Raw genomic sequence first — 21,397 nt, 5'->3', positions numbered from 1 at the left:
TGACTCTCTTAGTGAAGAACTTTCTCCTCACCTCGAGCCTAAACTGCCCCTGGCGCAGCTTGAGACTGTGTCCTCTTGTTCTGGTGCTGGTTGCTAGAGAGAAGAGACCAACCCCTTCCTGGCTACAACCACCTTTCAGGTAGTTGTAGAGGGCAATGAGGTCACCCATGAGCCTCCTCTTCTCCAGGCTAAACAATCCCAGCTCCCTCAGCCTCTCCTCATAGGGCTTGTGCTCAAGGCCTCTCACCAGCCTCGATGCCCTTCTCTGGACATGTTCAAGTGTCTCAATGTCCTTCCTAAACTGAGGGGCCCAGAACTGGACAGAGTACTCAAGGTGTAGCCTAACCAATGCAGAGTACAGGGGCACAATGACCTCCCTGCTCCTGCTGGCCACGCTATTCCTAATGCAGGCCAGGATGCCATTGGCCCTCTTGGCCACCTGGGCACACTGCTGGCTCATGTTTAGGTGGCTGTCAATCATCACCCTCAGGTCCCTCTCTGTTTGGCAGCTCTCCAGCCACTCTGACCCCAGCCTGTAGCTCTGCATGGGATTGCCGTAGCCAAAGTGCAGCACTCGGCACTTGGACTTGTTGAATGCCATCCCATTGGACTCTGCCCATCTGTCCAGTCGGTCGAGGTCCCTCTGCAGAGCCTTTCTACCCTCTAACTAACATCTGCTCCTAACTTGGTGTCATCAGCAAATCTGCTGATGACTGACTCAATTCCCTCATCCAGATCATCAATGAAGATGTTAAAGAGGATGGGGCCCAGCACTGATCCCTGGGGGACACCACTAGTGACTGGCTGCCAGCTGGATGTGGCACCATTCACCACCACTCTCTGGGCTCGGCCCTCCAGCCAGTTCCTAACCCAGCACAGAGTGTTGCTGTCCAAGTCACGAGCTGACAGCTTAGCCAGCAGTTTGCTGTGGGGGACGGTGTCAAAGACCTTGCTGAAGTCCAGGTAGACCACATCCACAGGCCTCCCCACATCCACCAGACGTGCCACCCAGACCTGAACACAGTACTGAAACTGTGACCTCACCAGGGCTGAGTACAGGGGCACAATCACCCCTGATGGACACACTGTTTTTGACACAGGCCAGGCTTCTTGGCCACCTGGGCACACTGCTGGGTTGTGTTCAGCTGGCTATCCACCAGCACTCCCAGATCCTTTTCCACTGGGCTGCTTTCCAGCCACTCTTCCCCAAGCCTGTAGTGGTGCTTGAAGTTATTGTGAACAAAGTGCAGGTCCCGGCACTTGGTCCTGTTAAACTTCATTCCATTTACCTCAACCCGTCAATTTAACCTTGTTTAGATCTCTCTGCAGAGCTTTTGTACCCTTGAGCAGATCAATGCTCCTGCTCAATTTAGTGTTGGCTACAAATTTGCTGATGGTGCCCTCCATCTCCTTATCCAAATTGTTAAACAGAACTGACCCCAATACTGAGCCCTGGAGGACATCACTTATGACTGGCCACCAGCTGGATTTAACCCCGTTTATCACAACTCTTTGGGCTCAGACATCCAGCCAGTTTTTAATCAGCACAGGGTCCACCTGGCTATGCCATGCCACATGTTTCTCAAGGACAATGCTATGAGAGATGGTGTCAAAGGCTTTGCTACAGTCCAGATAGACAATGTCCACAGCCTTTACCTTATCCACTAGGTGGTTCTCCTGGTCATAGAAGGAGATGAGGTTGGTCAAGCAGGACCTGCCTTTCATGAACCCATGCTGGCTGGGCCCAATCCCACAGTTGTCTTGCACTTGCCATATGCGTGCACTCAAGATGAACTTGGTTATTAATTGCTTCCTCCTGGATTATGGGGAGTTAGTGTTGCTCTCCATCTCTATCAGGAGGCTGAACACCCTGGGGATAATGGGTCTGACTGTTAAAGAGTGAGGCAAAGAAGGCATTAAGTCCTTCAGTCTTTTCCTCATCCTTGATAGCAATGTTCCCCCCTACATCCAATAAAGGGTGGACATTTTCCTTGGCTTTCCTTTTGTTGTTAATGTATTTGTAAAAACCTTTCTTGTTATCCCTCATGGCAGTGGCCAGGTTAAGTTCTAGCCAGGCTTTTGCTTTTCTGATGTTCTCTCTGCATGGTGTAACTAGACGCCTGTATTCTTCTTGACTTGCCTGCCCTCTTTCCAAAGGTGGTCAACTCTCCTGTTTTTGCTGAGCCCTTGCAAGAGCTCCCTGTTCAGCCAGGCTGGGCATCTTCCCTGACAGTTCATTTTATGACACATGGGGACAGCCTGCCGCTCAGCTTTTAAGACTTCCTACTGGAACAATGCCCAGCCTTCTTGGACCCCCTTGCCCTTCAGGACTGTCTCTCAAGGGACTCTTAACCAGTGTCCTGAACAGTCTGAAGTCGGCCCTCCAGAAGTCCATCATAGTGGTTTTGCTGATCACCCTTCTTACTTCACCAAGAATTCTATCATTTTGTGATCATTAAGCCCAAGATGGCCCCTGACCACCCCATCACCCAGCATTCCTTCCCTGTTTGCAAGCAGCAGGTCTAGCAAGGCACCTCCCCTGGTAGGGTCATTTATCAGCTGTGTCAGGAAGTTCTCTTCCACACACTCCAAGAACATATTACATTGTTTCTTCTCTGCTGTGTTGTATTTCCAGCAGACATCTGGTAAATTAAAGTCCCCCATGAGAACAAAGGCTGACAATTTGGAGACTGAGCAACATGTTAATCAGTTGTGTTTTCCTATTCCTTTCAGTGTTCAGTGCAGTCTTCCCTGCCACTGAAGGTATTGAAGTACATACTACCTGTGCTCCTGATCCTTCAACCACCCCAGTGCCTTGAAGACTTTTTCAATTGCCTTAGGACTTCTATATGCAACCTCATTGCTTCCAACCTGTATGACCAGTAATGGATAATAGGGCTGTACCAGACTCGGTGTTTCCTAGTAAAATCTCTGACCTGGGCACAGGGAGGCAGCAGAATTCCCTGAGGAATGGATCTAGGTGGCATATGGGGTGCTCTGTTGCCCTCAGAAAGAAATCACCTACCATTATTACTCTCCTATTTTTCTTAAAACAAGTTAGTCTTAATGCATGGGGCAGACAACATCCCAGACAACGACCTGGATGGACCTTCATGCAATTCCTTCATAGCCTGACCCTCCAGTTCCAGAGCCAGAGAGATGATGTGTAAGGACACTCTAACCCTAATATTAGTAGACTAAACCTAACCTGAACTCTAGTGGCATAACGACCTAACCCTACCAATACCTCTAACTGTACTGGTGTAACCCTAACCCTAATGCTAACCCTAAAGGCCTAACCCTAACTCTAATGGCTTAACCCTAACAATAACCCTAACCCTAATGGCCAAACCCTAATGATAACTCTAACCCTAACAGCCTAACCCTAACCCTGATAAACCAGTGGCACTAAGTTCTTTCCTGTTTTCACTGAGACTTGCTGTTGGACCAGTAAGTAAAACTGTGTTTACAATTTCATTTACTCTCACAATATAATAGCCAAAAATATCTTTATCCTAGAGAACAGAAACTGTATGTTAATGTCTTCATGTAGTAGTAACTACCTTGAGTGTATATATGAGAACACAAAACCAACCTAAAACATGTAAGCATGATCCTTATGCTCTGTTCTTCTGTATTGCCTCCTATTACCTTCCTAGTATGCATTTTTGACATTTTCATCATTCTCCTGATAAAGCTCTAAATGCTATGACACCATAAACATTGGGAATGTCATCCCAAATAAAACTGGTTGAAAAGAGGTTGGTTTCATTATTTAAACAAACAAAATATTGCTCCTACCATATTGACTTCTGGAAATTGAAAAGTGAAGATGGGGTAAGATAGAAAAAGACTGGGAAATTTCCTTGAGTTTCAATCCAGCTAGGGTTGAAAATAAACTTTATTTTGAAAATAATAATTTCTTAAGTAATGATCTTCAAATCATGGACTCAGTCACACATTTAATAAGCTGCACAGCAAAATGTTTGGGCAGCACTGTGTTATTTTAATGATAGTTTCGACCATGAGCGCTACAAGAACTTATGCAATCAATAAAATTAGAATTACTGCATATTAGAATGTGTAAGTGGCAGTTGGAATTCATATGTATCAAAAAATTCCATGGCATTACAAGAAAAAAAAATACATATAATTTGGTCTGGAATTGGAGCTGATAAAATACATGGACCCTAAATGACATTTAAGAATTGCTATGGCAAAAGATTTCTTTGATATATGGGTAATTTCAGCTGCTTACCTTTAGATTTAAAAATATTAGTAGTACTGGGATAATCCTCACAGATGTTAGTACTTTAAATAGGAGAGGTACTGTCATTCCTACAAAATAAACACATAGGATGAAAATAAAAAGAATCCCTCCAAAATGTTAAACCAGGCTCTTGCACTAGGTACACTGAGAATTACAATAAAAACAAAAAAACTAGGGAAAGAAATCAGATTACAAGGACAAGGGGAATTGCTAAGTCCGTCATTTAACTGAGAATAAATGTCTTAAACGATGAAATAGGCACGTAAAGCTGACAAAGGAAACAAACTACTCAGAGTGGAAGGGGGGGGGGGGGGGCAAGAAAGACCTACAAAATAAGGCAGGAATTTTAAGCCCTCTTCAAATTCAACTCAAAGGACATCTGAGATTTGTAACAGGGATATAGACTCTAGAAAGACTCAGTAGTTAAACAAAAGTTTAGTTCAGTGATCAAACTGGAAGTGGTAAAAAACAAACCAGAAGTCAAAACTGAACATCAGATGGTAGTTCAGCCACCATAAGGAGACAGCAAATTCTTCATTAACCTGAATCCTTAAATGATGATGCAATACACCATTTTGTTCCAAGTTTCTGGACTGTGGGTGCTGACCCCTCCTTTTCCCCAGTGTCAGAGAATGCAATCAGAGAGTGCTGAAGCGTTGAGAATTTAACAGTCTTTCCTACTCTTTACACAGCCTTAGTCTTCAAGGTCAAGTAATTTACATCAAACTCTCAAAGCGTGCCCCAATTATAATGATTTATTATCACCAATAATTCCTAAACTCTTTTATAATAAATTGTGAAAATCTGACTTAATGGAAAGAAACTTCAACCTATGAAACTCTTAACAGGGTTCATCTACTTCTGGTCACCATATTGACAAAGAAGTGAAGTAAATACATTATACTGCTGCTTAAAACCTGTGCTACTGCCGGCTGTGACTGCATGATCTAGGCAACTATTTGTAATGAAAAGCATGGAACCATTTTCATAAGGAATAAAAACTTCATTTAGGAATGTATTTTGTACTTGGCCATTCCTGTAGGATGCTATTAGTTCTCTGAAAAGTTCTGTAGGCACCAACTGCATTTGCTGCTTCTGTCTTCATCTCTGCATTCAACAGTACGTTTCTTGTGCTGTTTGGATTACTTTTGTATTACGATACTGAGACTGAAGTCATGCAGCAGGTACCAGTTAAGAGCCATTTCTTAGAGATTCAAATAGCAGTTTATTTTAAAACCATCTTAAGTAAATTCACAGATGTATTAAATGTGCACGATAAAACCTTACATTAACTTGTCTATACTGCAGATAAATGCAAATGGCCTTACAAAGTGTAACTATCGCTTCTCAATTCAGATAGTGAAAACTTGTAATTACATTGTGTATCCTGGCAGCTTGTTCATTACAAGGTCACTGATGTCTTTGTACTGATTAGCAACACAGAGTTTTCCTGGAAAATTATCCTCTATGTCTGACATGCTGTTTTCTAGGATGCTAAGTTCAGGATCAGGTACTCGAGTTACTGACTGGCTTTTTTCTGCAGAGGTCTGCCCCTTTCCTATATTCAGATCAGATTCTGAACTAACTTCTTTGCTTCTCAGTGTAGATACTTGTTTAATGTGATCACCATTGTTGTCATCCTTACTGATTTGTTGGGCTTCCTGTTCTTCGTCTAATGATGACGACTCTATTTGGGCAAGATTAAGTGAATCGACTGATTCACCACTAGTTCTCTGGCTGGTTTTGAAGTCACGATTTCTCTTCTGAGATTGGCCTGGAAATGAAGCTGAAGAAGCTGGCAGAGGACCTGAAGCACTTTCAGATCTTTGAGTCATCTTTAAAATTCTGGACCTGTTCGATTTCAGCTCTGTACCTGACCAACCTTGCTTTTGGCTTTCAAGTTCAGGACTGCTGTCAAGAGCTTCTGAGTCTCTGCCCGTATGCTCAGCACTGGTGAAATCTTCTGAATAAAGTGTGTTCTCAACAAAGTCATCTGAGTATATGAATTCAGAGCCATTTTCAGTACTCCTGCTGGAGCTTGGTTTACAATCACTTGCAACAGACACATCATCACACTCTGTGGTTTTATGATGGATTAAGTATATTGCTTCCTCATTACTTCCCTGTGCATCAGCATCTGATGGGAAAACTTCTGATAGTTGCATTTTTGCAGACTTTTCCTTTCCAGCAGATTTTAATGCAGTTTTCTCCATTAAGGGAGCTGTAGTTACTTTATGTGGATCTCCCTGGCTTGTAAGGTCATTGTCCTTCAGTAGAGTTGCAGTAGCCCATTTCTGCAGGTCAGGGGACACATCTCTCACTGAAATATACTCTGGGAGAACATCATTTTGTAACAAAGTCTCAACAGTTTTATGAAACTGATTATTCTTCTTTGAACTGTTTCCCTTGCTACAATGCCTGTAAGAAACCACATGCTGTTCTCCAGCATTTCTGAGCAGTTTTCTTTTGGATAAAACACTTCTCTCCTTCAGCACCTCCATTTGCTTTTTTCTGTACTGCTCTCTCCTTTCATGAATTTCCAGCTTACCAGGGTTGGTCTGCTGCAGCCGCAGCCTCAGAGTCTTTGTCAGTCCATACAACAATTTTTTTCTGGGAGGCCTGTTCTCCTTGGTTTTGCAATTCCTTTCAGTGCCTGTCTCTCCCTGGGGTACAGCTTTCTTAGGTCCTTTCCCAGGCTGAAGAGACCCTGGTGAGGTGTCATTTTGTTGTTCTTGCTTTATTCGAGGGTTGGCAGCTTCACTGCTCCTAGGAGGCCTCACAGGTACCTGTTTAGGATTGAGGGCAGAAGAGCAGCCAGGACTAGGGGGCTGTGAGGCCTTCCCACTGCCCCGTGGGGCCTGGTAGGCCCACTCACGATTGGGCTGGGCATCAACAGGCATAATGCGATGGGTGAGCACTGACAGCTCTGCCAGCAAGGCATTAAGTAGTGGCAGCTGCCTCAGTGTGTGGTGGAGCTGTTGAGGGCTGGTGGGGTGTAGCAATGAGCGCCCAGCACTAGGATGAGGGGGGGTCTGGCCTTTGTCTTTGTCCTGCGGTCTCCAGGCCTTGATATGCTCCCATTGCCCTGCAGCCGCAGCTGCTGGTGGCAGATGGGGCTCAGCTGCCTCGCGACTGTAATAGAGCACGGGAGGGCAAAAGATGTTGCCCTCCAGCTCCACATCCTCCTCCTCGGCCCTTGGCTCAGGGGATGAGACAGGCGGCGTGGCAGAGCGGGGGCTTGCGGTGCTTGGCGGGGGCGGCTCCTCACCCCCCTGCAGGCTCGTAAGACGGTAGCCCAAGACCAGCTCCCCGACGGAGCGTCCCGCAGCGTCCCGCAGCGGGAAGCGACCGCGGCGGCCGGAGGAGGCAGGCGCCTCGGGCTGCTGCAACAGCTCGGCGGCGGCGGGGGCCAAGGAGACGTCGCAGCTGCCCAGGAGGCGGGGAGGGCCCGGAGCGAGCTCGATTGGGTACGCCAGGAGCAAGGCACGCAGCGGCCGACGGTAGAGCGCTGTGCAGAGCGAGTTCCGGCGCCAGCGAAAGAGGCAGCGCTTGCCGCGACCGAAGGGGAAGGCCCGACCCGGCCGCAGGGGCGGCGTGGCGGCGGCAGGGTGCAACAGGAGGGTGGGGAAGCCCAAGAGGCGCAGTGCCACGACCGGGCGCATTGTGGGACCCGGCGCCGTCACCAGCACCTCCTCCACCATCAGCTCCAGCGCGAACAGCCCCTCCGCGGCCGCTGCCATGGCGGCCTCCCGGCTCCGGTCTCGCGAGAGGGGTGTGGTGGGGCGTGCCGGCGGCGCCGGAAGCTCTCTCGCGAGAGGAAGGTGGGGCAGCCGGGCCTCTGCTGGTGCGGCCCTTGGCCGCGCTCCCTTGCAAAGCGACCCGGGTCGGGCGGTCCGCGCCGCGTGAATCTTGGCGTCCTGAGACAGCCACGGAACCGCTACCCACTACACCCTACATCGCAGCCGTGGACGGCTCCAGGGATTCTGAGGGGCTGCCTAGCTCCTGGTCGGGCGGGTGGGGATATGTGCTGGGCTCCCTGGCCTCCTGAGTGCCCCCAGCGGCAGCCATCTTGCGGCCTGCCCTGGCAGAGGCGACAGGCTGGGTTGAGGGCAGCAGACACAACCCATGAAAACTCTTTGGTGTCTGCTCAGAAGCGCCCTGTTTAGCATGGTGGCTGGTGTCACGCGCTAGTCCTCTATGGGCTTCAAGTGGTGTGCTTGAGCATGTTTCCCCACTGTGGCTTACAGCCTCAGGAGCAGGGACAGAATGGTTCACTGCGCACCATCAGTCAGCAGGAGTGCTTGTGGAGACAGGGAGGGGCATGGAAATTGGAGTCAAGGCCTGTGTGATGAAGAGTCTCCACAGTAGAGGGGTTGTTGAAATTTTAAGAACTGTAGTTCTACATTAATTAGGTTTTTCTACTCAGCTGTGAATGTCACCTCTTAATGTTTCCATCGCTGTAATGCCTGAGTGCCTTGGTCATGCATTGATAAATTCCTATTTTCTCTCTTGTCTGCATATAAAGTAGGAGTTGCAGTAGGCACACAGATGCTTTCACTTCTCACTTCCTGCTTGGCAAAGACTGTGTCCTTCCCTCTCTGACCTCCCCTTAAACCAGTCTTCTTGCTACATGCTACTCAAGTAATTGCTACCAGGGAAGTAATTAAAAGGCATCCCCGCCGCGTCCCCCCATTTCTTTACTTTTCTTTCCTTTGCCAAATCACAATCACTTTTTAGAGAAGCAGAAAACAGCAGAAAGTGGTTAAAGAATCCAACTCTTCACTGTTGGTCAGGTCTCTTGGTCATTATTATTTAAAGGATACCTTTCATTATCTGTTACCTGTGAGAAGATAGTTAAGAAGTTTGACCTTTGAATTGTGACCAGGATATACGAAGTAAATAATTAAGCTCTTCTCAGTTCTTCTACTGCCTCTATTCTAAGCACATGAGTAAGAGCTGTAAGTCCTTTGCTGTCAAGGCTGCTAGTGTTGGGATGTTACCCTTGTACTGGCATTGTGGCAGACAAAAAAATGGCCAATCCATTTTACTACCACATTCATCTCCAGCTCATCTGCTTTTCCTGTGTTTCCTTCAGCCCATTCCCATGCTAGGAAGGCCTGACAATTTACTTGTCATTTTTCATAAAGGAAAAAAGAAAAAAAAACAACTCCCTGATACACTGAAAGCAACACATATAATAGACTATGGTTCAAATAGTTGCTTTCAAGGCCTCCCAAGAAGAAAATGTGTAGACATTTTGCGTGTTTCACAGATGGGCGTACTGTGGCTGTGACATTTAGTCCAAGATTTCTAACCTCTTCATTTTGAAACCTCCAACCCATTGTGGTAGTTTTAGGCTATGCCTAGAAAATTTTCCACAAATCTAGAATAGAGAGTAGTAGAATGTAAATAAATTACCACTGGATATAAAAGGTAAAATAGTGTTAAGGTCTAAATAACCCTTTTGGACAGATATCTAACAAGGTTAGTGTGTATAAACTACCTTTCTTTTTGGCTCTGCCGCTTTAGCAGATACTAACTAGTGCTTCTGCTGGCTTTGCTGACCTTCAATACATTCTTCTTGTGGTTAAGTACTAACAGGAGCTCTCTGCTTTTTCTCCTTTTTCTCTTTGTCCTGCATACAGGGGGAAAGGGAGCAGGGAGAGGAAAGCTGTTGGTAGCCCCCTGGCTTCCAGGGGGTTTTTGTTCATCAATTGTATATATATGTAAATATTGCATACTTTGTACATCTCATTTCATATTTTAGATTGTAGTTTTGCTTGTAAATACAGCTTCATTTGCTTTCCACCTAACCTGGACTGGCAGTTCTGTGTTGGGGGGGAAATTTCAACCTACCACACCCATGTAGGCAAAGACTCCTGTGTAACTGTGACTGGTTAGAAGGTAAATTATGGAAGAACCATAATGTTTTAAGATGCTGAGCCTCTACACTCCCAGCAGTTTCAAGTGATGCTGAAATTTTCAGGTTTATGTCCCTGAAAATCAACCAAATTCTATATTTCATTTTGCACAGCTGGTATACATAGAAATGACTGAATACTTGTGAAAAATCTTGGCAGAAATAAGTTGTGTATGATCAGTCAGCAAGTTAGTGGCAAAACAATTATTTAAATGGAAAGAGGTAGTGATTTTTAAGTTTGTTCATGTGAGTGAGCTTTATTAAGTTAATCCTCTGGTCAGGAGAGTGTATTTATTTTCAAAATAAACAGGAACAAACAGTTTTGTTGAGTTGCAAGTTAGAAAAGGGGACCTGTTACTTTCCAATGGTCATAATTCCTACTAACCACCATGTTAAGGAGACTTGTGATAACACTTCTTCAGATGCATGTCATAAAAGAGTGGTTTAGAAAATAGGCATGCCTCGGTTTCATTATGTGCTACTGCCCAAAGGCAGCAGGTACATACTACAATCCACATTAGTTACATTTAGTAATCATAGAATCATAGACTCTTAGAATCAATAAGGTTGGAAAAGACCTCAAAGATCATCAAGTCCAGCCTGTCACCCAACACCTCATGACTACTAAACCATGGCTTCAAGTGCCACGGCCAATCCCTTTTTGAGCACCTCCAGGGATGGTGACTCCACCACCTCCCTGGGCAGCACGTTCCAATGGCTAACAACTCTCTCGGTGAAGAGCTTTCTCCTCACCTCGAGCCTAAACTTCCCCTGGCACAGCTTGAGACTGTGTCCTCATGTTCTGGTGTTGGTTGCCTAGGAGAAGAAACCAACCGCCACCTGTCTACAACCTCCCTTCAGGTAGTTGGAGGTAGCAAGAAGGTCTCCCCTGAGCCTCCTCCAGGCTAAACAATCCCAGCTCCCTCAGCCTCTCCTCACAGGGCTTGGGCTTGGGCTTGAGGCCTCTCCCCAGCCTCGTTGCCCTTCTCTGGACACATTCAAGTATCTTGATGTCCTTCTTAAATTGAGGGACCCGGAACTGGACACAGTACTCAAGGTGTGGCCTAACCAGTGCTGAGTACAGGGGCACAATGACTTCCCTGCTCCTGCTGGCCACCTGTGGTTGTTCTCTGTGTATTCTCCTTTGTCCTCCTTTCTTAGAACTAGACTTTAGTTCTTTCGATGTTTTTGTTTGTTTCCTAAGACTGAGGAATTCTGCTGATTCAGTGAAGACTTTCACTGATCTTACGTATAAGTTTGAAGTACTAACATTTCATCTCAAAAAATTCCAACCCAGACTATTGATATTATGAGCAGCAACTCAGCAACTTTGATTCAAATCTGTTGTTTGAAGGCTCTGAAATGCCTTCTTTTTCCCTTGGTTTCTGAAAAGTTTCAGATGTATAGATCTGTCCACACAGAGTTCTCAAAACATTGTATGCCTGTTCATGGATGGAGAAGTGTGACCAGTAAATAATAAAAAACAACAACAACAAAAATCTCCTCCCCCCCCCCGCCCCACAACCAACCAACCAACTGAAAAACACCCCAAAGATTATTACATTAGATCTACAAATACAGCTACCTATTACAGTGTTGTTCTGAAATCTGCATTTTTTGCAGATAAAATTCTGGACTAAAAAGAATTGTTCACCTGGATATAAAATTGCTCTTCTCTGTGCCATACCTACAGGGTAATGCTCAGTCTAGTGACACTCTGATTCAGAAGGGGCTTAGACAGTCTGCTGGCATATTCAGCTGCAGCATAATAGCAGTTCTTAAAATACTCCAGCTTAAAATGCCACACAGATAAGACTTATTTAGTCTTTTCTCAGTTGTCTGTTGAGTCAGCCACTTGCAAAAGGGCAATAAACAGGAATAAGGATGTCAGCCTTCGATGACTCTCTTAATATTCATTAACGCTCTTCTTCAGAAGAAATGAGAAATTATAAAATACATGAGCAAAGCATTTGAGGTTTTTGCAATATATTTAAGTTTCTTCATGAGAAATCTGGAAATTTTTTCAAAAAGGAATAAAATCAAATCAGAATGTTTAGTCAGAAATTGCAGTTTGCATATGTTTCTGTATATTATGCACAGTTTTAAAAGGAGCTCTACTGTTTACTGTGTCCAGGTTCTATTTCATGGTCTTTGTCTTCGTGTTATAGAGCAGCCTAGGAACAGTTGCAATGGTATTATTGGCACAGGCATTTTGATACCCATCAAAATTAAGGATACTGTGATTTATCCCCATTTCTCAGGGGGTACTTTCCTGTTCACAAAATGTCCAATCAGTTAGGTGTTCAGAACACCTCATACAGAATCTCTTCAAACATACAGGTCCAAGAATACCACCCTTGTGTTGCTTCCCTAAAGATGCTTGTTAATTCTTCTTACTTCAGTATGATAGCTCTCACGTATATTTTCATTCTCTATTCTCTCTAACAGACTTTGGGAGTGTTAAAATAAATGTTTGCCTAGCTGGATGGCTCTTCTCTGTTTGGCAAACACCAGTCTGTTCTGTGTCTTTTCAGTGATTTCATTGCTACCATTAGCATTCTCAGAGTGGCAAGAGTTAAGGCTTATGGCAGAGTTAGTTCTGCAAAGTCAGCACAGGTGGCCCAGTGGATTGTTTTCTCATTTCCTCAGGGGACAAAAAATGGTTGGCCTTTAAAATATGTGTGACTCCATGTCTTTCCCAGTCAACATGGAAATACAACCTATGCCGGCTTGTCTTCCGAGCCTAAATTTCTCCCAAGAATTCACGAGAGTGCAGTAAAACACAACTTCTCCTTGTGTACTGAGTACTTCTCCTTGTGTACTGAGTACTCCTCATTGTCTTCCTTGGATGTGGGGAAACTCAGTCCAAGTAGACACATAAAGGAAACATGGGAGAATCTGGCAAATGTTTGAGAGAATGACACTGTCAGAGTGAACAGGAAGCAGGATGTCACAAATACAGGAGCCTGGACAACTGTATTGAATATGACAATGAGACACGTCCATAAGGCTCGCTTCTGAGGTGATTTCCTTTAATTTTTAAAAAAAGTTCTTATTAAAGCCAATAGACATTTGGTTTCAAACAAAAACAACAGTGGCGGGTCAGTCTCAGAATACAGCTCTTGGAATATTCTTTGCATAATGCCCAGCAGCATGCAAAGCCAACTTCCTTACATAACTGGGTGTCATTAGCACATGGAGGCTTTACCATCAGTCTTTCCTTTTATTTGGTATAAATCATCACAAACTCATTTGGTAGTAATGGAACCCCCATGGGTTCACATGCTGCCATTTAGCATTGATTAATATAACAGTGTTTAAATTGTATTACTCCTCATCCAGTATCTGGGAAGCTCTCAGAAAGTTCACAAAAGGATTGATTTATTTTCTATGGTTTCATGATTGCAGCCCATACTTGTTATGCACGTATGTACTGTATGACAAAAGGATTCCAGGTACTTGGCCATCTGATGAGGACAACTTAAGCACAGAGCCGAACAGTTGTGTGCATGTGTTTGAGAAGTGGAGAAAATCTGTGCCAAAATATTCTTCAGGGTGTGAGGGTCCTTACAGTTCCTGTTGTCCACTGCCCTTCTCAGGTTTTAGCTTTCTCTCTGCAGGTAGTGATTTTTTTTAGACTCACCACCTCCTAAAAAGCTACATTTACAGCATTTCTCTAGCTCAAGCTGGGAACCACTGGGGGCAAATTGCAGTTCAAATTTCTGACAGAGCTTCCAACAGTGAAAGCTCTTGTGAGCTTCAGCATGGTTCTTAAAGTCAATTCAATAGTTAGATAAGATTTCATTAAAATTAAAAAAAATATAATAGAGATGTCTGCAAATATTTGAGTAGGAAACAGTTAGCATTGTGTGCATTGTGCCATCACACTGATGACACTCATTGTTTAATCTGTCATCATTACCATTGTAAAGTGTTTTCCAGCGTTTTATAGTACGGCTGTTTTGTTCATTTCACCTTTTCAACCTCTACGCTGTTTCACTTTTTCCCTTTAAAAACAAATTACAATCAATTTGACTGCTTTGAGAGCTCTTCTTTAGAGACAGTAAAACACAAGGAGTAAGGGGTGTTATGGAGAGCTGTGCCAGATGCTCCTCACTGGTTGTGCATGAGGCTTAGTAATGCTCAAGTGCCTGTACCTATCTGGAAGGGGGCAAAAGTATTCCATCCCATTTAATGAGCAGGAGGTATGGAGCTGCTTGTGGAGGTCACAAAAAGATGAACCTGTTAGCCCTGTATTTTTCATGTCCCTTCTTGTTTTCCAAGGAGATGTGGTGGCAAACCCATGGTTCAGTAAGGTGGACTGTTGGAAAAGTGGCTCTCTAATGGATGTTTGTCCCTTGTTTGCCTGACAGTGAGATTTCCTCTCTAAGGTTAACAGCTTTGTTCCAGGATTCTCCCCAACAATATCCCTTTCAAATACTTCATCCCTTCAAGCTTCTGTCCTTACTCTTACATCTGCCAGGTGGTGAGTATGGAGTACTTCCCTTTGGTGTCCTGCTACTGTCTGTAACTTGCTGACTCTTGCCATGGTGGTGTCTGTGAAACTTAAATGTATGAGCAGGGTGAAATCATGGCCTGTTATATTGCTTTACTGATCAGAAGGAAAGAACAAACTGTGTTTTACAATGATGAATGTGGGAATCTGGAGATCGAGCTTCAGCTCTCTCTTTTGCCATAGGTTTCCTCATGAAGACACAATTTCTCTGTGCCTGAGTTCTTCACATATGACATGACCCGTGTTTTATAGTAATGCTGAGTAGATAAGCACCCCCTGGAAAGGAAAAAAATCTCTGGGATGTGCAGAGCACACAGCATCCCTGCCAGCCTTACAGGCTCCTGCCCTGGGAAGTGTTGGCAAGCAGCTATCATCAATTTTTTTTTACTTGTCCTGTAAAGTGGCACCACAGCTTACTGGTGAGGTCAGTAGTCCTTCATAAGCAGCAAAGAGCGGCTAGAAGCAAGCATTTTCTTGCTCCAAGATCCAGCCTGTTCCTTTCCATATTTCAGGAGTGGGCACTGCAGCACAAGGGGAGACGCTCTGAGAGGCCAGTGCATCTGCATAGCTCGCCATGTTGTCATTCAGGGCTCTTAGGCACCAAAAATGTGTCAGTCTGCCTAGGCTAATTATCTCCCCAGCTCTTGAAAGGGCTAGTCCAGGCATGGCACTGTGCTGACACAGCTGTCCTGCTGCTGGTTCCTTGGCTGGTCCCGTCTGGGGGATCCCAGGGCTGTGCTCCATTGCAGAGTGTAGCTATGTCCGTAGGAACTTTTCACAGGTAGTCACAATGCCAGAAAAGTATTTAAATCACTGCTGTGCAAATGCCCTGTGGGCTACAGTAACAGAGGAAAATAGGCTGGTCCCTCTTATGCTACACCAAGTAGTCAGTGTGGGTAGAAATACAGAGTGCTGTCTCTTGTGAGCTCCGGAACACAAGTTCAGGCAAGAGCTGAGCCAGTGCAAAGGCCTGGTTGGCCAAACTCCCTCCTTGTCTAACTCCACTTTCTCTGAGCTAATTCAGGGATGTCTTTGGCCCAGTAAGTACAGCTAAAGTAGCAGTGATTACCCTAACAGAGTTTCCTGGGTTTGCTGGTGTGTATTTTAAGCTTATTGCTATTTCAGTGCAGTTTCATGCATTTCCTATTTGAACAGTTCCTGTCGGAAGCATGTATTGTTTGGGAAGACGTGGCATTAATTACTGTGTGAATTATTTGTTGTGTGGGTACCATGGAAGAAATAGATGGGAACTATTCCAAATGGTCTTTAATGAGTTCAGTCATCCAAGATCCTGATTTCCATCTCATAAATAATAAACTGTCTGCAATATGCTAATTTAAATTTGCCTTTAAATTGCTTTTTCTAATTTTGCAGAGGAAATAATCAAGAAGAAAAAGTTATGAAAATGCAAACCTGCCCTGTTGCTGAGGCAGGGCACTCAGAAGTTGCAGTGTCTTGGCCTTTTCCCCATACTAAGTTCTGATGCAGTGTGCATGTGACTAGGCCGGTAGTGGTTTGAAATTGTGACGAGTGACATTTGAAACTTAATGAATGAAAATATATATGAAATCTTTGCTCCATGAGGGAAGGATCCTTAATAGAACCTTATGCAATGAGCTCTTTGCCATCGCCTTTTGATGGAATCTCCAGTCTTCATTTCCTCTGCTGATCATTTGCTGTTCAGTCCAATGGAGGCCAGAAGTGTTACTGTGACAGCAGACCTAGCCTCTGGCAAGGTAATAGTGCGTGCTCAGCAGTGACCCATCTGTTTCATCAAGTGCAATATCGACACTCTTTTAGACAAGTCTCATCTAGTCTTGCAGTAGAGGCTTTTCAAAAAGCCTTCTCATATTTGTAGATGCTTGTACGAGGCATGAATGTACAAGTATCTGGACTAATGATATTATTATTTCCCACTCTGCTAACTATAAATAGAAATATTTCTGCTCCAGGCAGGCAAATCATTACACTCCAAGAGTTTGGTAGCAATATAACAGTTACCCATGAGATTTTTCTGTTCTGAAAATATCCTTTTAATTTTTGTTAATTTTTTTTTTTTCTCTCCAGTGAACACATGCCATGATTTTACATGAACCTGTAATCTCTGGGATGTCTGTAAATCCAGACCAAACAATAGTGCTTAGTATAGCAAAAATGCTGCAATAAAAGGAAAAAGAAGTGTCTTTTGGACATGTATTAGCTGGTCACACATCATTCATATTTCTTAAGGTTCAATACTGGGTAAATCAACAGGAATAGAAGGTCTGGATGGTCCTACAAGCATGTATTACTAGAAACACAGTCTCAAAAAACCAGTGAGAAAAAACTCAAACAGGTTACTCTATTTCCTGCCCTGGAAGGAATGGCAGGTTTTTTTTAAAACATTAATATCCTCAGTCAAGCATCACAAATATTGGTTCTCAGTTCCTTCGAGGGATAAAAAGAGATAAAAATAGAAGCCACTCTGAAACCTCCCAGAGGCTGACAAATGCATTCATTCATTTCTTTATAATGACATTTTTCATGAAGGTCTTAGCACTGAAAATTCTCAGAGGAAGATTCCTTCCCCCCCCCCCCAATACTTTTTCACTTCGGTTGAAAGCTTTCTGTATCATTGCAAAGTGGCAGGGGGTAAAATACTTTCTGAAATCTCAGCTGTGCTTTTTGTAGGCTGATCTTAAACAGGAAAAAGGCTTATTCTCTTGAGCACACTGGGAATGTGGCACCATGACCTGGAATGATGTGGGAGTGTCTGGCTGTGTTGGGACACCCACATGAGAAGGGATGGCTGTGTTCGAGTCTCCACAAGGGGTGCGCAAAGTGCAACCCCTGTGCTTCAGATCCGTGTCAGAAGCACATGCTGCACAAAATGGATTTCAACTTTGCAGCAGCTTTCATTTCACTCTCTACTACTCTCATTCGTATGTTTTCCAAACAGAGGACAACCTAACAAGTCTGACATCCTGATTGGAATCTGTTACAGACCACCCAACCAGGATGAGGCGGCTGATGAGTTGTTCTACAAGCAACTGGAGGCTGTCTCAAGATCATCTGATCTTGTCCTTGTTGGTGACTTCAACCTCCCAGATATCTGCTGGGAACTTAATTCAGCAGGGAGGAGGCAGTCCAGAAGATTCCTGGAGCGAATGGAGGACTGCTTCCTGACACAGCTGTTAAGCGAGCCTACCAGGGGACAGGCTCTGCTTGACCTGCTGTTCTGCAATAGGGAAGGGCTGGTGGGAGATGTGATCGTGGGAGGCTGCCTAGGGTGCAGTGACCACGAGATAGTGAAGTTTTCAATATGCAGGGAGATTGGGAGGAGCACCAACAGAACCTCCACCTTGGACTTCCGAAGGGCGAACTTCAGCCTATTTAAAAAACTTGTCTGCAAAGTCCCCTGGGTACCAGCCCTCATGAACCAAGGGGTTCAGGAGGGTTGGACCTACTTCAAACAGGAGCTCTTGAAGGCACAGGAATTGGCGGTTCCCATGTGCCGGAAGGCAAGCCGGCGGGGAAGGCGACCAGCCTGGATGAGCAAGCAGCTCCTGGAGGATTTAAGGGGGAAGAGGAGGCTGTATCACCTTTGGAAGGAGGGGAAGGCTTCTCGAGGTATGTTCAAGGAAGCTGTTAGATTATGTAGGAATAAAATTAGGGAGGCTAAGGCCCAGCTGGAACTGAAGCTGGCCACCTCAGTCAAAGATAATAAAAAGCATTTTTATAAATATATTAACAATAAGAAGAAGGGCAGGAAGAACCTGAACTCCCTAGTGGACCTGGAGGGGAACACAGTTACTGAAGATGAGGATAAAGCTGAGGTCCTGAACACCTTCTTTACCTCAATGTTTAACAGCAAGGCAGGAGTTCAGGACGAGTGGTCTCCGGAGCTGGGCGTTGGGGTCGGGGAGCAGAGTAATACCCTGGAAATCCATGAGGAGTTAGTTTGGGACCTGCTGAGCCACTTGGATATCCACAAGTCCATGGGACCAGATGGGATCCATCCTAGGGTGCTGAGAGAGCTGGCGGATGTGCTAGCTAGGCCACTCTCCATCATTTTCCTCCAGTCCTGGCTCACTGGTGAGGTCCCAGATGACTGGAAACTGGCCAACGTGGTCCCCATCCGCAAGAAGGGTCGGATGGAGGAACCTGGAAACTACAGGCCAGTCAGCCTGACCTCAGTGCCAGGGAAAGTGATGGAGCAGATTATCCTGGCAGCAATAACTGCGCACCTGAAGGATGGCCAAGGGCTCAGGTCCAGCCAACATGGATTCAGGAAGGGCAGATCCTGCCTCTCCAACCTGATCTCTTTCTATGATCAGGTGACCCGCCTGGTGGATGTGGGGAGGCCTGTGGATGTGGTCTACCTAGACTTCAGCAAGGCCTTTGACACCGTCCCCCACAGCAAACTGCTGACTAAGCTGTCAGCCTGTGGATTGGACCACTACACTCTGTGCTGGGTTAGGAACTGGCTGGAGGGCCGGGCCCAGAGAGTGGTCGTGAACGGTGCCGCATCCAGCTGGAGGCCAGTCACCAGTGGTGTCCCCCAGGGATCAGTGCTGGGCCCTGTCCTCTTCAACATATTCGTTGATGATCTGGATGAAGGGGTAGAGTCAGTCATCAGCAAGTTTGCAGATGACACAAAGTTAGGGGCAGATGTTAGTCAATTAGAGGGTAGAAAGGCTCTGCAGAGGGACCTCGACCGACTGGAAAGATGGGCAGAGTCCAATGGGATGGCTTTCAACAAGTCCAAGTGCCGAGTGCTGCACTTTGGCTATGGCAATCCCATGCAGAGCTATAGGCTGGGGTCGGAGTGGCTGGAGAGCTCCCAGACAGAGAGGGACCTGGGGGTGCTGATCGACAGCCACCTGAATATGAGCCAGCAGTGTGCTCAGGTGGCCAGGAGGGCCAATAGCATTCTGGCCTGCATTAGGAATAGTGTGGCCAGCAGGAGCAGGGAGGTCATAGTGCCCCTGTACTCTGCTCTGGTTAGGCCGCACCTTGAGTACTGTGTCCAGTTCTGGGCTCCTCAGTTTAAGAAGGACATTGAGACACTTGAGCGTGTCCAGAGAAGGGCAACAAGGCTGGTGAGAGGCCTTGAACACAAGCCCTATGAGGAGAGGCTGAGGGAGCTGGGATTGTTTAGCCTGGAGAAGAGGAGGCTCAGGGGTGACCTTATTGCCCTCTACAACTACCTGAAGGGTGGTTGTAGCCAGGAGGGAGTTGGCCTCTTCTCCCAGGCAACCAGCACCAGAACAAGGGGACACAGTCTCAAGCTGCGCCAGGGGAGGTTCAGACTCGAGGTGAGGAGGAAGTTCTTCACCGAGCGAGTCATTCGTCATTGGAATGGGTTGCCCAGGGAGGTGGTTGAGTCATCGACCCTGGAGGCGTTCAAGGGGAGATTGGACGTGGCACTTGGTGCCATGGTCTAGTCATGGGGTCTGCGGTGTCAGGTTGGACTCGATGATCCTCGAGGTCCTTTCCAACCTAAGTGATACTGTGATACTGTGATACTGTGAAATGATCCCAGTTTGTTTATCTCCTCTCAAAGGCCTGCATTCACCCTGATTTCACCCTGCTTAGTCACATTTTCTGTCTGCTGCAGGGAGGGAGAGAGACTCTTACACAGCTCTCCGATCTTCAGATCAACTGACTTCCCTGAGAAGGCTCTTTTTGTCTGTTGATTGTACGTCTTGTTTAGCTGGCTTGGTTAAATGTCTACAACTGAGTGGGATGATGTGTATCTCTTCACATCAATCTTTGTTAGGTTGGCAAGCTAACAGAACGGTTAGCTGCTTTATTTTTCTTACACTACATTTTAAGTCTTTTTCACAGCCAGGGTGTAAAGCAGTACCCAGGATATTGCTTACATTGATGGCACTGGGTGTTAAAGCTGGAGCCTGAAGTGGTGTTTTGACTGCAGGTGGAAGTCATCTGACCAAAAGATTCAGTCATCACCCCTATAGCTGACATCTAGAGATATAAGTAAATTGTATCCACAGAGCTTCCTCCATGGCCGTGGTGCCAGAGAACAGGCACGTAGGTGAACTAAAGATACAGGACTGAAGGGCACGGCTTGAGTCATCCAGTCAGTGCCTCTCAAAATTGCAGATAGGTATACTGCAGATGCATAGTCTGTGTGCTGTAGCTCATCTCACCCCAGGATGCTGTACATTTCTAGGCTTCTCACAACAGACTCCAAGTCTGTGCTAAAAGTCTAAATGCCACAGTAATTGTGTCACAGGAGGAAAACAGTAGAAGTAGAGATCAAGGGCACTTCTAAGTCTTCCTGGCTAGCAGGAGTTTTGCAGGGTGACATTTGCAAACGCTTGTGAACTATGCACTGTGCTGCAGAGGAAGACAAATGGAGAGCAGCATTCTCTGATGAGCTAATCTGGAAGAGAATTGCTTTCCCTTTCCAAATTTGATTATTAGCACAACCCTGAGCACGAGAACAAGCGTGGACAGCTGATGGATGAAGATACCTCAAGAAACACTGATGAACTTTGCATCTCTCAGTGACCATGCTCACATCCTTAACTAACTCAATGTGATATAAAACACTCTGTCTTAAATCTGTGAGAAGAAAGATTAAGAGGGTCCAGAAAAAGTATATTTTGAAGAAAAATGTCAGCCCTGGGAGTATAACCTTCATCATTAAACTATACTGGTCTGTTTTTACTCTTATAATTTCCCG

At 45.5% G+C, this 21,397-nt stretch overlaps 1 protein-coding gene across 1 annotated transcript; it reads right to left on the bottom strand.

The window, feature by feature from the left end:
* Nucleotides 1-3,590: 3,590 nt before the first annotated feature.
* On the bottom strand, nt 3,591-8,022 carry MAP10 (microtubule associated protein 10). Its single transcript, XM_068154346.1, has one exon. It carries the CDS (start codon nt 8,008-8,010, stop codon nt 5,644-5,646), a length of 2,367 nt encoding a protein of 788 aa, XP_068010447.1. The 5' UTR covers nt 8,011-8,022; the 3' UTR covers nt 3,591-5,643.
* Between the last annotated feature and the right edge of the window lie 13,375 nt (nt 8,023-21,397).

Source organism: Melanerpes formicivorus, unplaced genomic scaffold (genome assembly GCF_026170545.1).
Source record: "Melanerpes formicivorus ecotype bairdi unplaced genomic scaffold, bMelFor1.0.p_v2 SCAF_2, whole genome shotgun sequence".
NCBI lineage: Eukaryota > Metazoa > Chordata > Aves > Piciformes > Picidae > Melanerpes > Melanerpes formicivorus.
This window is presented reverse-complemented; position numbering and strand designations above follow the sequence as displayed.

What these genes read in the sequence shown, in the direction of transcription:
- MAP10 (XM_068154346.1), bottom strand. Translation starts at nt 8,010, where the DNA reads ATGGCAGCGGCCGCGGAGGGGCTGTTCGCGCTGGAGCTGATGGTGGAG.